Here is a 14,708-nt window from a genome sequence, read left to right as displayed (position 1 = left end):
TTGAGGAGTGGTTTGTTGGGGGGCAGCTGGGTCGTGGATGCCTCCAGCACCAGCAGGGTCAAAGGACCCCAAACCTGCAGCTGTGTTCCCCACCTCCTCCCCGGGTGCTGGCTCTGGGCCCTCCCGCACTGCCAGCCCTGATGGCCGTTATTTGGGAAAAAGGGAAATCGGAAACTTTCCTCCCACTGCCAGAAGGGCCTGGCTGGTGGCGCTGGTGCCACTCCCACGAGGGCTGTGGGAGATTACTGCACCCAAAGCCTTTCCCAAATCTTAGTTTCAGTGGCCATGGGGGCTTCAAAAATCTCCCCTGAGCAGGGGGCTCTGATCGAAGGCCCCCTTTCTCCCCAGGTGAGCGCCCAACTGCAGAAGAGATGGACGAGCAGAGGAGGCAGAACGTTGCCTACCAGTACCTGTGTCACCTGGAAGAAGCCAAGCGGTGGGGCTGCACTTGGGGAGATCCTCGAGCTCAGATTTGGGGGAAAAAGGGGTGTCAAGGGGAGAGACAGGGGAATGGGTGGGGTTATAATGCTGCGGAATGCTGCCTGGATCCTGGGGCTTTGTGGCTCTCCAAAGGTGATTGGGGGGTTGTTTTTTTGTGGGGGGACACTCAGCCCTACACCCAAACTGAAAACCACCCAGCAGCAAAAGCCTGAGGGCTGAGCTTCCCTGCCAGGGAGGATTTATTGGAATGGGGTTGGGGGGGATGTCCTTTGGGTGCTTTTCTGCTAGGTGGGGTGCTGGGGGTCTGTGACATGCTCTGTCTCTGCCCTGCCAGCTGGATGGAGGCCTGTCTGGGCGAGGGGCTGCCTCCGCCCACGGAGCTGGAGGAGAGCCTGCGCAACGGGGTCCTCCTGGCCAAGCTGGGCCACTGCTTTGCCCCTGCCATTGTCCCACTGAAGAAGATCTACGACCCTGAACAGACACGGTACAAGGTAAGGCTGTGGCACCAGAGGGAAGGTGTAGCACCCCTTGGGGTGTGCCCCCAGACCGTTGCATTGCTGGTGAGGGCAGAGTGAGGAGGGACTTGCTGACAGCAGTCACTGAGGCCACAGGCATTGCCTCTGTCTTTAACCTCCCGCCCTGGCTGGGTTGGTCTGGGGGCAAGGGGGACCCCAGGGATGGGAGAAAGTGGGGTTCAGCCTGACCTCAGCTCCTCTCTTCCAGGCAGCTGGTCTTCACTTCCGGCACACGGATAACATCAACTACTGGCGCGATGCCATGAGCCACGTGGGGCTTCCCTCGGTAACATCTCCCCTCTGCTTTCCCCAGCCCAGGAACACACTGGCCTTTGCCTTGTGGCAGTACTGGGGGGTGCTGGTATAGCAGGGCGGCTTCGTCTCTGCCCCCCACTCTTTGACACCAGCCCAGCTGGGGACCATCTTGATGCCACTGCCACCTGAGGTGTCTCTTGTCTTGCTGGCAGATCTTCCACCCAGAGACCACTGACATCTATGACAAGAAGAACATGCCCCGGGTGGTCTACTGCATCCATGCACTCAGGTGGGTGCCCTGGCCTGGCTGTCACGGGATGTGTTTGTGCTTATGAGCCCTCTGGTGGTGTCAGCCTCAGGTGACACAGAAGCGTCAGGAGGGAGAAGCAGGTGATGTCATGGTGTGGGTTTGTATTTCAGCTTGTACCTCTTCAAGCTGGGGCTGGCTCCTCTGATCCAGGACTTGTATGGGAAAGTGGACTTCACAGGTATGGCACCATGCGGGGAGACCTGGGCTGGGGCTGCCGGGGGGGGTTGCCACCAATGCTCTGGGGTCCCGTGGCAGGAGGGATGTGAGGAGTGCTAGTTTTGGATGAGTTTTGCCAAAGCTGCCTCAGGGATGCTCACCCCAGTGTAGGGGTTTTCTGCACCCCTCTTGGTCTGGCAGGGGAGTGGGGGCTCTGCTGGCTGCCCCTGCTCCAGCACTGGGCCACGGGGCTGGTGCTGAGCAGTGCTGCCTCTGTGCTCTGCTCCAGAGGAGGAGATCAACAACATGAAGCGGGAGCTGGAGAAGTATGGGCTGCAGCTGCCTGCCTTCAGCAAGATTGGCGGCATTTTGGCCAATGAGCTCTCAGTGGATGAAGCAGCAGGTGATGGGTGCCTGGTGGGGAGTGGGGCTGCCTGTCAGCCTGTAGCAGGATCTTGGCTCAGCCCCTGAATGCCAAATCTGGGGCCAGCAAACTGGGAGGGGATGCTCGGGGAGGTGATGGTGCTCTGGGATGCAGTGGGACGCACCAGGTTGTTCTCTTTTGGCCCAGCACAAGGATGCAGGTGCTGGCACAGCCCTTTCCTGGCCAGCAGCATCTGGGGTTCTGCATTCCCTGGGCTTCCTGTGAGACACAGACTTCCTGGGTGCTGGAGACTGCAGCTTGCCTTTCGAACAGGGCAGGCTCCCACCATCGCCCGTGGAATGTCTTGTCCCACTGCCTGCAGGGATAAAGTGGGGGGTCCATCTTGCCCCTCCGTGTCCCATCTCACCCACCTCCTCCCCGCCTCGCCTCCAGTCCACGCCGCAGTGTTGGCCATCAACGAAGCGGTGGAGCGGGGGGTGGTGGCCCAGACGATGGAGACCCTCCACAACCCCCACGCGATGCTGGTGGGACTGCGCGAGGAGCTGGCAGGTGCCTACCAGGAGGTTCTGCACCAGGCCAAGCTGGAGAAGGGCAGCAATGCCAGAAACAGGGTGAGGAGGGCACAGGGTGCTCCGGGGTGGCTGGGAGAGGAGCAGCCCCTTTGCTGTTGGGCTGGGGGGTGCTTCCAGCTGGAGGGGTCCCTTGGCCAGAGACCATACGGTGCTTGCTGGCTGAAACGCAGCCTGGGAGCCCTTGTGCTGAGCAGAAGATTGGGGAGATGATTCCTCTTCGGGGGCTGATTCACTCAGGGCTTGGGGTTGGGAAATGAGCCCAGGCATCTGCAGGGGGACCCCACTGTGCATGGTGGGGTGTGCTTGGGCAGAAAGCTCAGGCTGGGGAGTCCCTCTCCAGTACGTGCAGGTGATCCCCGAAGGAGAGGACGTCTATGACTGGTGTCTGACCCAGGCTGAAATCCAAGGGAACATCAACAAAGTGAATGGTGAGCAAAGCTGGGGCTTCCCTTTGGGAGTTCTCCGGGGCTTATAGTGGGACCATGGTAGCCCAGGGCATGGGGAGAGAGGTGGGCATAGCAGAAAGGAGCCTCAGTCCTAGTGGGAAGAAGGGCTGGGTGTGCATTTCCAAGGAGAAGTTAAAATGACGGGAATGCAGGCTTCAGCCATAGCTGCCTTTGCTCCCTGGAGCTGTGGGATGATTTACCTGCTCACCTCTGGAGTGAACTGGCCTCTTGCAGTGCGTGGGGCTCTGGAAGAGGTGGACAGTGCCCTGGAGAGACAGGATGTGCTGGCGCTGCACCACGCACTGCAGGACCCCACCCTGGCCCTGCGCTGCCTCCAGCGCGACAACCTCGAGCTCTACTTGGAGCAGCTGAGCGTGGACCGGGAGGAGAAGGCGCTGGTAGGGGCTGGCAGGAGCCTGTGGTGTGGGGTGCTTGTGCTGGGGGGCACGCCATGGTCCCCCAGAAGAGGGGGGTCCCCTGGGCTGGGGAGTTGGCAGCTTTCTGCCAGGGGTCTGAGCATGGCTGCTCTGTCAGCACAAGCATGATGAGCTGTGACACCCCTCTCTACCTGTTGCAGGAGCTGGGCTACCTGGAGCTGCTGGAGCAGGAGGAGGTGCAGGCAGGGATCCTCACAGCGAACCGGAGGGACGAGAAGGAGCGAGCCAGTGAGTGCCTTGGTGAACACTTGTTGCAGGTTCTGCTTCCTGGTGCATCCCTGGAGCTGGTGGGCCTGCTGGCAGCCTGGCCCTGAGACAGGGCATGGCCACCTCCTGCAGCATCCCTGTGCCAGCTCCCCTGTCTGTTCCTCAGTGCTGCAGGCTGTTGGCCGGATCAACGCTGCTGTCCGCCGAGGGATGCCAGCAGAAACCTTGGAAGCGCTGATGGACCCTGCAGCACAACTGCCTGATGTGCACGCCCCTGCTGCCCCCCTGTACCAGCACCAGCTGGCCCTGCTGCAGTGCCAGCACCCGCGGGTGAGAGACCCCCGGGGATGGGTGATGGGTCCCCTTGACTCTGGGGGGGTTGGTGCCTCTGCTGGGACTGCGGTGCTTCCTCTGCTGCTGCTTCTCCGGAGCAGCTGGGACTGGAGGATGAGGTTATGGGGGTTCAGTGTCTCTGCCTGCCCCATGCAGGGCGAGTTGGCACAGGAGGAGCTGTTTGTGGCTGTGGAGATGCTCTCGGCTGTGGCACTGGTTAACCAAGCCCTGGATGCCAGGGACCCCAACAGGCTCTGGAGCAGCCTGGTCAGCCCTGCCCTGGGCCTCTCAGGAGTTGAGGATGCAAACGCACAGCGGTAAGTTGGGCTCTGTGTTGGGGGCTGGTGTGAAGAAGTCCTGTGGGAGGGGCTGGTCAGGGGCCTGGGCTTTTTGTGGGTTTGTTCCAGCAGCCTTCCTGTCCTGTGCCTGTCTGAAGAGCTGGGCAGCTGGCTCTGGCAGGTGCCCTCCTGCTCGGAATGCACTGAGCCCTGCTTGGAATGCACCAAGTCATTGCCCTGTGTCTCTCCTGCAGGTACTTTGATGACTTGTTGCAGCTGAAAGGCCAGTCAAGGAGAGCAGGAGCTGAGTTCCTGAGCTGGAATGACATTCAGGACAGTGTCAACAGCACGAATTTATCAGTGCAGGATGAAAACAACCGTGAGTCCTGCCCACACAAGGTTTGGGCGTGCAGGGGGCCTGCAGATATCCTGGGAGGGAGGTTGCACTGGGATTCCAGCCGCAATGAGACACCAGAGAATCTCATGCCACCCTGGGCTGTGACTCCCTTGGGTGCACTGGAGGGGCTGACCTGTGTCCCTTCCCTCCCACACAGGAGTCCATGCAGTCCGGCTGGTCAACGAGGCGCTGCTGCAGGCGGACCCTGAGAAGACGCTGGCGGCGTTGCTGCTGCTGGCGCCCGCCCTGCCCGACATCGCCCTTCCAACCGCCCCGCGCTACCACAGTGTCCTGTCCAGGGCACGGAGGCAGAAAGTCCAGGTGGGGTGGGGATCATCAGCTGTGGAGTACCTCCATAGCAGCATGGTATCCGCCCCTGGATGCAGGGTACCCCACTTTGGTCACAAGACTGTGAAGTAACCCCCCCCACTCCAGCAATGCAGCACCTGCAAAGCAGGAGGTGCTCAAAGGGGGCTGCCCAGCTCACTAGACCCCATCTCCCCCATCTCTCAGGCCACGGAGGACAATGGAGCTGTGCTTTGGTGGGAGGAGATCCAGGAAGGGGTCTGCCAGGCCAACCAGGACACAGTGGCAGCCAGGAGCAGTGAGTGCTCTCCCCATGTGGGTGCTGCTGCAGAGGTCGGGGGACAAGAAGGGGCTGACGTGAGCCCCTCTGCTCCCGCAGTGGCTCTGGGCACAGCTGCCATCAACCAGGCCATCAAGGAAGGGAAGGCGTCGCAGACGCTGCGCGTGCTGTGTAACCCTGACGTGGCCCTGCGCGGGGTGGTGAGCGCCTGTGCTGACACCTACCAGGAGCAGCTGGCGGCTCTCATGGCCACCAAGAGACCAGCAGGTAAAACCCTGGGGGCTGCAAAACCTCCCCCACCCTGGGGGCCTGGGGTGCACCCCTGGCCCGGGTGTTTGGGGGGAGCAGCACTCTCTAGCAGCTCCCATCCATCCTGGTACGCAGGGAGCGCGAAGCCATCCTGGATCCGGCACAGGCTGCTGGATGGGGCCGAGTACTACCTGAACCTGCAGACCTTGGAGGGCAGCTGGCAGTGCCCACACAATGGCAGCTTCAACACCACACATCTGAGCCGGGAGGAGATCCAGGTATGGGCAGGATGGGGCTGGGTGGGCACCGGCGGCATCTCTGGGGCTGAGCTGGTGCCTGGTGTCCTTGCAGTCGGTCATCACCCGAGTGGCGGCGGCGCACGGCCGGCAGCGCCTGTGGGCGTCCAACGTCGCCTTAGTGGTGAGGCTGCAGGCGCGGCTCCGGGGCTTCCTCGTTCGCCGGGAGTTCGCGGCACGGCGGCACGTCCTGTGCCAGCAGAGGCTGGCTGCCATTCGGATCCAGGTGATGCAGCCAGAATCTGTCCCTCCTCTGAGCACAGCAACGCAAACCACGGGCAGCTGCTCGCAGCATCTTCCGGCAGGTCCAGGGAGTGCCGGCGTGTGCTACTCTGTAGTTTTACTGCCGTGAGGGTAGTGTGGGGCTTGTTTCTCTCACAGTAGCTGCTTTGGGTGCTGGTTTCCTCTTCCCCTAGGCTGTGTTATGCTCTTTCCTCATGTGCTCCCTGAAAAACCAACAGAGTCACAGTGACCTCACGCAGGTCTCTCTACGTGGTGTCTTCTTGTGCCCAGGCTTGTTGGAGGGGGTACAGGCAGCGCAGAGCTTACCTGGAGAGGCTGCACTACCTGAAAGCCAACACAGAGGCTGCAATCAAGGTTTGGAAGATTCTTTCTTCAGCCTTTGTTCCCCTGTTGGGCATTGTTGCCTGCTTGTTCAGCTTGCGAGTGTGGCATCTACCCCTGCCCAGTGCAGAGGAGCCAGGGGGGATTGTGGCAGCTGGGCCAGGGCAGTGTGTGAGGGGACAGGGGAGAAAAAAATCCTGGAACAGAATTGTTACCATGGGCTCGTTGAGGCTGGAAAAGCCCTTAAAGATCACAGTCCGGCTGTTCCTCCAGTGCTGCCAAGGCCACCACTAACTATGTCCTCAAGTGCTCCATCCCTATGGGTGGTAAATCCCTCCCGGGGTGGTGAACCCACCACTTTGCTGGGCAGCCTGTGCCAAGGCCCTTCCCTAAAGAAATTTTCCTTAATATCCAACCTAAACCTCCCCTAGAAGTCCCCATGATTTTTCCCCTCCACCCATTCCCTTTGGCCTAGCAAGTACTTCCAGAATCCAAATGTTTGAACATCTGTCCCAGATCCAGGCGGCCGTGAGGATGTGGCAGGCACAGAGGAAGTACCAGGAGAGGCTGCGATACTTCAGGCAGAACGTGAGTAATGGGATGAGAGTGAAACAACTCCTGGGACCGTGTTGGTGGGGATGGAGGGGGATGATCCAGAGCACACAGTTGGATCCCTGTCCCCGAGTGCTTGCAGTGCAGCTGGAAGGAGAACTGATTCATCCTGGCAGGGGGACAGATAGGTGCCTGGTGGGTCTGGAAGCCAAACTCTTGGGTTTTGTAAAGTGGGAGGAGAGAAAAACCACTCCAGTTCCATCAAAAAACAGTGACTTCAAGATGCCCATTAAAAGGGGGAGGAAATTTTGGGGGGAAAAGGGGGAGTGTCAGTTGCAGGAAGTGAAGTTGCACCCCTGGAGTCTCTGCAGCTTCTGAAACAGTGAGTGGAAGGGAATGACCACTGAGAAGGGTAGAATCCCAAAATCTCTCCTGGGTTGCAGAGACCCTCATCCCAGGCCTTGATACATTCCTGGCAGTGGGACCAGGCAGAGATGTGCTTGTTCAGCTCTCTTTCACTCCCCATGTGTGTTAGGGACACTATGGAAAAACATCTCCCACCCCCTTGTTTGTCCTGGCAGATTAAAGCTGTAATTAAAATCCAGGCTTTTGTGCGAGCGAACAAGGCCCGTGGGAATTACAGGATGCTGGGTAAGTGCCTGCTCATTGCCACTCTGAAGTGTGATGGCTGATTGGGAAGGGGACTCTGCCTCTTCCCTTGCTGGCTCTGAACAGTGGGGAAGCAGTGGCAGGTAGGCCACTGGTGGCCCCTTGGCAAGGACAGAAGTGTCAGAGCCTTGGTGGTCCTTGGTCATCAGCCCTGAGGCTTCCCATCTGCCCCCAAAATCTTCCTGGAGGCTGTTGCACAGTGTGGCCGTGTGCTGTCCCATGTCCTGGTGCTGCAAGAAGATGCTTTTTGGGGAAGAGGATGGGGTGTCTGGGTGAATGCTGGGGGTCCGGGGGTCTGCGGTGGGGCTGGCCACTCCATCCTCCATCCTGCAAATATTCATGGCATTGCTGTGCGTTGCCACAGTCCACACCAAGAGTCCACCCTTGGGCATTGTCCGGCGCTTCATCCACCTGCTGGAGCAGAGCCAGCACGACTTCTGGGAGGAGTCGGAGGTGCTGCGGCTGCAGGAGGAGGTGGTGAAGGGGATCCGTGCCAGCCGGCAGCTGGAGAGCGACCTGGACCTCATGGACATCAAGATTGGGCTGCTGGTCAAGAACAGGATCACGCTGCAGGTTGGGAGAGTGGGGGAGGACTCGGTTGCCTCGTGTGGTCCTGCCCTCATCGCAGCTTGAACTTGTCTCTGCTTCACTTTTTAAGTAGTTGGAGGGGTCAGGGAGGGGTTGGGGAGCACTGGGGTGCCTCTGGCTCTCCCAGAAACTGGTCAGAATGCCGGAGCCTTAGGCAGACCCCCGTGCTTCTCTCCCTGCCTGTGTGGCTGCAGGAGGTCGTCTCCCACTGCAAGAAGCTGACCAAGAAGAACAAGGAGCAGCTCTCAGAGATGATGTCCATGGACAAGCAGAAGGGGCTCAAGTCGCTCAGCAAGGAGAAACGGCAGAAGCTGGAGGCCTATCAGCACCTCTTCTACCTGCTGCAGGTGGGGTTGGGGGGCTCTGCTCTGTCCCCCACAGCTCAGGGCAGTGCAGGGACTGGGCTCCCTGCCACCCCACAACATTTGGGTGAGCTTGGTGTCCCTCCTCCCTGCAGACACAGCCAGTGTACTTGGCCAGGCTGATCTTCCAGATGCCCCAGAACAAGTTCACCAAATTCATGGAGTCTGTGATCTTTACGCTTTACAACTACGCGTCCAACCCACGGGAGGCTTATCTGCTGCTCCAGCTCTTCAAAGTGGCACTGCAGGAGGAGATCAGGTGGGTGTCTGTGGGTGCCCTGGTTTGGGAACAGGCCCAGGGAAAGGCTTGGATGCTGCTATCTCCTCTGTCTGCTGCCTCCTGCGTGGGGAACACACACACTGGTCCATCCCCTCATCTCATCTGCCCCATCTCTGTCCCCAGGTCCAAGGTGGACCATGTTCATGACATCCTGACGGGGAATGCCACGGTGATCCGGCTGGTGGTCAGCTTCTACCGCAATGTGCGTGGGCAGAAGGCCCTGCGGCACATCCTGGCTGGCCCGGTGCAGGAGGTCCTGCAGGACAAGACCCTCAGCATCCGCACGGACCCTGTGGACATCTACAAAGCGTGGATCAACCAGACTGAGTCGCAGAGTGGGCACAGAAGGTCAGACCCCGGGTTAGAAGGCTTGGCTTGGCCACAGGGTGATGGGCATTGGGATGGTGATGGGGACCTCGTCTTCCCTTCACAGCAAGCTCCCGTATGAGGTCAGCCCTGAGCAGGCTCTCAGCCATCCCGAAGTCCAAAGGCGGCTGGATATTTCTATCCGCAATCTCCTGGCAATAACAGACAAGTTTGTCTCTGCCATCACCTCTTCTGTTGACAAGATCCCGTAAGTATCCCGATGGTTTCTGTGCACAGCCCGGCAGTGCTGTTGGCTCTAAGGTGTCTCCAGCAAGGCCTTAGAAAGGAGGTTGGGTTATGGGGGGCTTCCTGTTCCCTTTGCTGCTGCAGGATTGAGTTACTGCACTGTCAGCAAGAGGAACCCCAAATATCAGCAGTGCCCCATGGGCTGGCTTGTTTTTCTGCTCCGTTTCTGGGCAGTTTACTGCTGACATTGAGATGTCTGCCAGGAGGAATCTGAGCTTTGTGGTCATCTCAGAGGATGAAGGCTTCCTCCAGAGATGCCTGGGCTGGCAGCAGGGTGGGGGAGGGAGCTGAGGGGTGCTGTAGCTGCCAATCCCACCTGTGGGCTTCTCCATCACCCCAGGGCTAGTGGCTTGCTGCTTCTTGGATGGATGGGTAGTAGGACTGGGTCAGGGTGGACCCACGTGCTGATGGCCTTCTCCCTGCCTCTCCTCAGCTATGGGATGCGCTACATGGCCAAAATCCTGAGGATGTCCTTGGTTGAGAAATTCCCCAAGGCCCCGGCAGAGGAGGTTGATAAGGTACCCTGGGACTGGGGTGTCTGCACAGTTTGGTGGGGTTCAGCTGTGCCTGTTCATGAAGGGCCAATATCCCTCCACAGAATGTCAGGTCCTCTTGACTTAAAAATGTGCCCAAATCAACATTTTCCTTGAGCCACTAAGGAAATGCCAAGAGTGGGCCTTTCCCTGCACTGCCATCTCTGCCAAGAGGATCCTACCAGGCAGTGCAGGGATGAAACATCCTTCCCTGCTGAGCATCAGCTCCTTGGGCCCCAACCCATCTGCTCCCCAGCCCCCAGCCTGTCTCATGTCCTAGATCGTGGGGAACCTGCTCTACTACCGCTTCATGAACCCGGCGGTGGTGGCCCCCGATGGCTTTGACATCGTGGACGTGTCTGCCGGGGCAGCCCTGCACCCCGACCACCGCCGCAGCCTGGGGTCCATCGCCAACGTGCTGCAGCACGCCGCTGCCCGCAAGGCCTTCGAGGGGGAGAGCGCCCATCTCTGTGGGCTCAACCAGTACCTGGAGGACACCCACAACAAGTTCAGGTGGGCCCCAGGATGGCGAGGGCGTGGGACGGCGGCTAGGAGCTGGTGGCAGGGTTTGGGGCTGACCAAAGGGCTCCCTCCCTGCAGGAGGTTCATCTCTGCTGCCTGCTGCGTCCCTGAGCCTGAACAGAGGTTTAACATGGATGAGTACTCAGAGATGGTGGCAGTGGCCAAACCAGTCATCTACATCACTGTGGGGGAGCTCATCAACACGCACAAGGTCAGGGCATAATGCTCATGGCAAGATCTGTTTCCTCTGCTCCCACCTCCTGGGCTTTCTGCTGCATTTCCTTGCATTCCTCTGTATCCCACCCCTGGCACAGCTTCCCTCTTCCTGACCCATTTTTTCTAAGCAAGGAAATGATCTAGATTCTGCAGGTTTGTCCTTTTGCAAACCTCATATCTTCTCCATCCCCTCTTGGGTGCAAAGGGCGTTGTGCCGCTCCTGGCTGACCCTCCCTCGCTCTCCCTTTGCATCCTCCTTTGTCACTGACTCATCCCTTGCACTGTCCAGCTCCTGCTCGAGCACCAGGACTCCATCGCACCACACCACAGTGACCCCCTGCACGAGCTCCTGGAGGATCTCAATGAGCTTCCTACAGTCCAGTCCCTGGTCGGTAGGTTGAACTCCAGGACCCACCCCCTACCCTGATGAGAGGAGGGTGGACATGGGTACACTTTATTTGCACGAAGCTCGAGCTGGATTGCTTTGGGCATGGAAAGTCAGCCCTCTAGAGCCCAACACTGCTAGCAGGGCTCTCTCTGCCCTCGCAGGGGAGAGTGTTGCCAGCCTAGGAGACAGTGGTGCTGAGCAGGTGCTCTCCCAGCTCAGCAGAACGGAGATCTCCCTCACCCTCACCAACAAGCTGGTGCCAGCAGCCAGCAGCGAGGAGAGTGACACAAGGAGCCTGCTGTTGAGGTGAGGATGGGCTCTGCGGGCATCAGGAGGGTCCTGGGGATGTTGGAAGGGTACTGGGGGTTGAGATGCTCAAGACGGGCAAGAAACTCTTGGGAGGCAACTGAATATTGTGTGGAGGGTGCTGGTCTGGAGTGGATGCCTGACATCTCCCTCTGGTCTCTAGCACCAAGCAGATGCTGGTGGATTTGATCCAGTCGCAGCCAGGAGATTCCCTCCCGGAAATCCTGTGGACACCAGCCTCAGAGCATGAGGTGGGATGTGTGAGGCTGCTGCTGGGCATGAACTGCAAAACTTTGTGGGCAAATGGCAAAAAATCCTCAGCAAAAAGCTGCCCTGCTCCACTGGTCCAGCAGTGACTGGACTCTGGTTTTCAGAAAAATCACGCGTTCTTGGGCCAGGAGAGACCCACATCAAAGCGTGGGTGAAGGAGTTTGGCTGTTCCATCTCTGTATCCCATTCCAGCTGTGTTCCAGGCTCATCCCTTCTCATCCCTAGGAAGCCGCCCATGAGCGCCTCGTGCGCCGGCGAGCGCTGCGAGACGCCCAGGCCTCTGCCCCGCTGAAGCGCCATCGCTCCCTGGCTGCCAACGGCCAGCTCTCCATGGAGGAGAAGAAGCGCAAGGTCATCCGCAACCTGCGGCGCTTGGAGAGCCTGGGGCTGGTGGACTCTGCCAACCGGTACCAGGAGCTCGTTGATGAGCTGGCCAAGGTGTGCTGGGGGACACAAATTGGGGATCACCCCTAAACCCCACTGAGGTGCTGCTCTGGTGCTCTGGTAAAGCTCATAATGACGTATTTTGGCTTTCTGGCACCGCTTTGTTTCCTCCAGGACATTCGGAACCAGCGGCGTCACCGGCAGCAGCGCCACAGGGAGCTCCTGAAGCTGAGGCAGACCCTGGAGGGCCTTGATGCCAAGACCTTGTTTTATGAGGAGCAAATTGATTATTACAACCAGTACATCAAGACCTGCCTTGACAACCTGGCAGCCAGCAACAAGTGCGGTTCCTTACCAAAAATCAGTAATTTTTAAAAATACTATTATTCGTTTTCATTGCTCTCTGGTTGTTGTGAATCTGGGACATATTGAGGATCCAAGGGGTCACAGATGGCTGGAGATGAGCTCTCAGCACGTGGTTCCTTCTCTTGCAGGGTCAGTGGGAAGAGCAAGAAGCTGCCATCGCTGCACTACACGGCAGCCCAGCTGTGGGAGAAGGGGGTGCTGCTGGAAATCCAGGACCTGCCGCCCAGCCAGTGCGTAACCCTGCCCCAGGGGAGGAGCTCTTGCTTGGGGTTATTCAGTGCAGGGCCAGGAGTTGGACTTGATGGACGCAATGATCCTTGTGGGTCCCTTCTGACTCAGGATATTGCATGATTTAATGAAAACTTGGGCAGGTAGACGAAAATAACCGAGGAGGAGGATGCACATGGGCCACTGTTGTCCTGCCATGGATGGGGCAAGCAGTTTTGTGCAGGAAAATGCAGGAAGGTTGGGATTTGCAGTGGGGTTTGGGCTGTGGGTCTGGCTGCTGTGCTGAGGGGGTGCACTGGGTGCGTGACCTGCTCCTTGGTTGTGTTAAAGCTGTGAAGCCCCTTTTGGTAGCGAGTGGCTCTGTCTTCTCAGGCTCAGGAACGTGATCTTTGACATCATCCCCTGTGAGGAGTCAGGCAGGTTCCAGGTGAAAGCCAAATTCATGGGGATCGACATGGAGCACTTCCAGCTGCACTACCAGGTGTGGAGCCTGTCCTGCAGCTGCTGGGGGCCAGAGGGATGAGGGCAGCCGGGGTCTGTGGGGGCTGGGTGGTGTCTGCAGCTCTTGTGGGGGCTCGGAGCCCGTGGAGCCCTGCCCTGAGGTGCTGGGGGCAGCCTCGCTGTGCATCTCCCCCTGCAAACCCAGCTCTGTGCTGATCCCTGTCTCTGGGACCTGTGGCTGGGCTCCCCTGGCTGGGCCCAGCACTGGTGGTGGTGACAGTCCCCTCTCCCACAGGACCTGCTGCAGCTGCAGTACGAGGGCGTAGCAGTCATGAAGATGTTCGACAAGGCCAAGGTCAATGTCAACCTGCTCATTTTCCTCCTCAACAAGAAGTTCTTCAAGAAGTAACAGGGTCAGGGGTGGGGGTGGGGCTGTAGGGAAGGGGGACAATGTAAACCTGCCAAAGAGACCTCAGGGTCAGTGGTCCCAGGGCAGGGACGCTGCTGCTGGCCATGGAGCTTCCCTGCATGGACGCAGTGTGCTTGTGCAGCTGCAGCCAGCGGTGCCTGACTGGGGAACACAGGGCTCAGCCCCAGCCCTGGGCACCCCGAGCTTGGTACTAAACCAGTGCCCAACCTCCCTGCAGGAGGGTGCAGCTGCCAAAGCTTTTGCAGAATGTGTTGCTCTTAAAATCTACTTTTTATCTGGGTATTTTGGCTGTTTAATTCCTGTGTTGCCAACAGCCAGCTGCCCAAGGACACTCTGTATTTCTGGACACTACACAGGTTTTACTGATCTAATAAAGGTATTCTAATATATATATATATATATATATATATATTCCTTACACTAAGGCTGGGGAAATGTCAGAATCAGCCTTTATAGGGAGGGGTAGGGAGAGGCCAGAACAGAGAGGCAATAACTGCTTGTGAAGACAGCTGTGAGCTCTTCTCTAGTAAATTGAGGTGCAATAGAAGAATTTTGGTTTTTAAAGATGAATTTCACTGCTGTTCAGCCAGGCTGGGGCAGAAATCCAAGGCAGAGGCTCAGTGTCACTGCTGTCCCAGGGATGCTTTGAGGGACTGGAGCAGGGACCACACCTCTGGATCATGTTGGTGCCTGCCATCTGCTGTGGAACAACCCCACACCACCATCCCAGTAGGGGTGGTGATGTCTCTGTCCCATCTTGATTTGCTCTGGTGCTTAATTGGTTTTCAAGGGTGGCACAATGACTGTGTTTGGCCGTGGCTGCATTTAAAGCACTTTCTCTCCATGTGAGCTCCTTCTCCAGCCCCTTCCATGGGATGGGAAAGGAGCTGCTGGTGGTCCCAGTCTCCTCCCACCCCATCTCCTTTAGGCACAGGAGCAGCAGGTCCCAAACCTGCTCCACAAAGGAAGTTTTTTGGGGGATGGTACCTGATCTATCGGCATCTCAGGCTCTGTCTCGTCTTTTGGAAAATGATGTTTGTTTATGAAGTTTTTATGTGTTTTTTCTTTCCCTTCTCTCATATAAATGCCTCAAATGCTGCTTATTCCATCCCCCCTCCGTGCTGGATTCCTGCT

General features: G+C 58.3%; 1 protein-coding gene across 1 annotated transcript; it reads left to right on the top strand.

The window, feature by feature from the left end:
* Positions 1-371: 371 nt before the first annotated feature.
* Positions 372-14,701, top strand: IQGAP3 (IQ motif containing GTPase activating protein 3). The gene is made up of 37 exons (XM_017727909.1): positions 372-436; positions 776-932; positions 1,165-1,242; positions 1,424-1,500; positions 1,632-1,699; positions 1,967-2,080; positions 2,495-2,673; positions 2,975-3,062; positions 3,315-3,478; positions 3,658-3,745; positions 3,891-4,054; positions 4,214-4,374; positions 4,590-4,714; positions 4,890-5,053; positions 5,246-5,336; positions 5,418-5,585; positions 5,703-5,845; positions 5,919-6,089; positions 6,377-6,460; positions 6,944-7,015; positions 7,561-7,630; positions 8,013-8,221; positions 8,431-8,583; positions 8,694-8,857; positions 9,002-9,226; positions 9,312-9,452; positions 9,924-10,008; positions 10,304-10,536; positions 10,624-10,756; positions 11,051-11,153; positions 11,311-11,455; positions 11,619-11,706; positions 11,951-12,163; positions 12,284-12,450; positions 12,604-12,705; positions 13,076-13,184; positions 13,440-14,701. The coding sequence occupies exons 1-37, from the start codon at positions 372-374 to the stop codon at positions 13,551-13,553; spliced, it is 4,875 nt and encodes a 1,624-aa protein (XP_017583398.1). The 3' UTR covers positions 13,554-14,701.
* Positions 14,702-14,708: the final 7 nt, after the last annotated feature.

This window comes from Corvus brachyrhynchos, unplaced genomic scaffold (genome assembly GCF_000691975.1).
Source record: "Corvus brachyrhynchos isolate BGI_N302 unplaced genomic scaffold, ASM69197v1 scaffold122, whole genome shotgun sequence".
Lineage (NCBI taxonomy): Eukaryota > Metazoa > Chordata > Aves > Passeriformes > Corvidae > Corvus > Corvus brachyrhynchos.
This window is presented reverse-complemented; position numbering and strand designations above follow the sequence as displayed.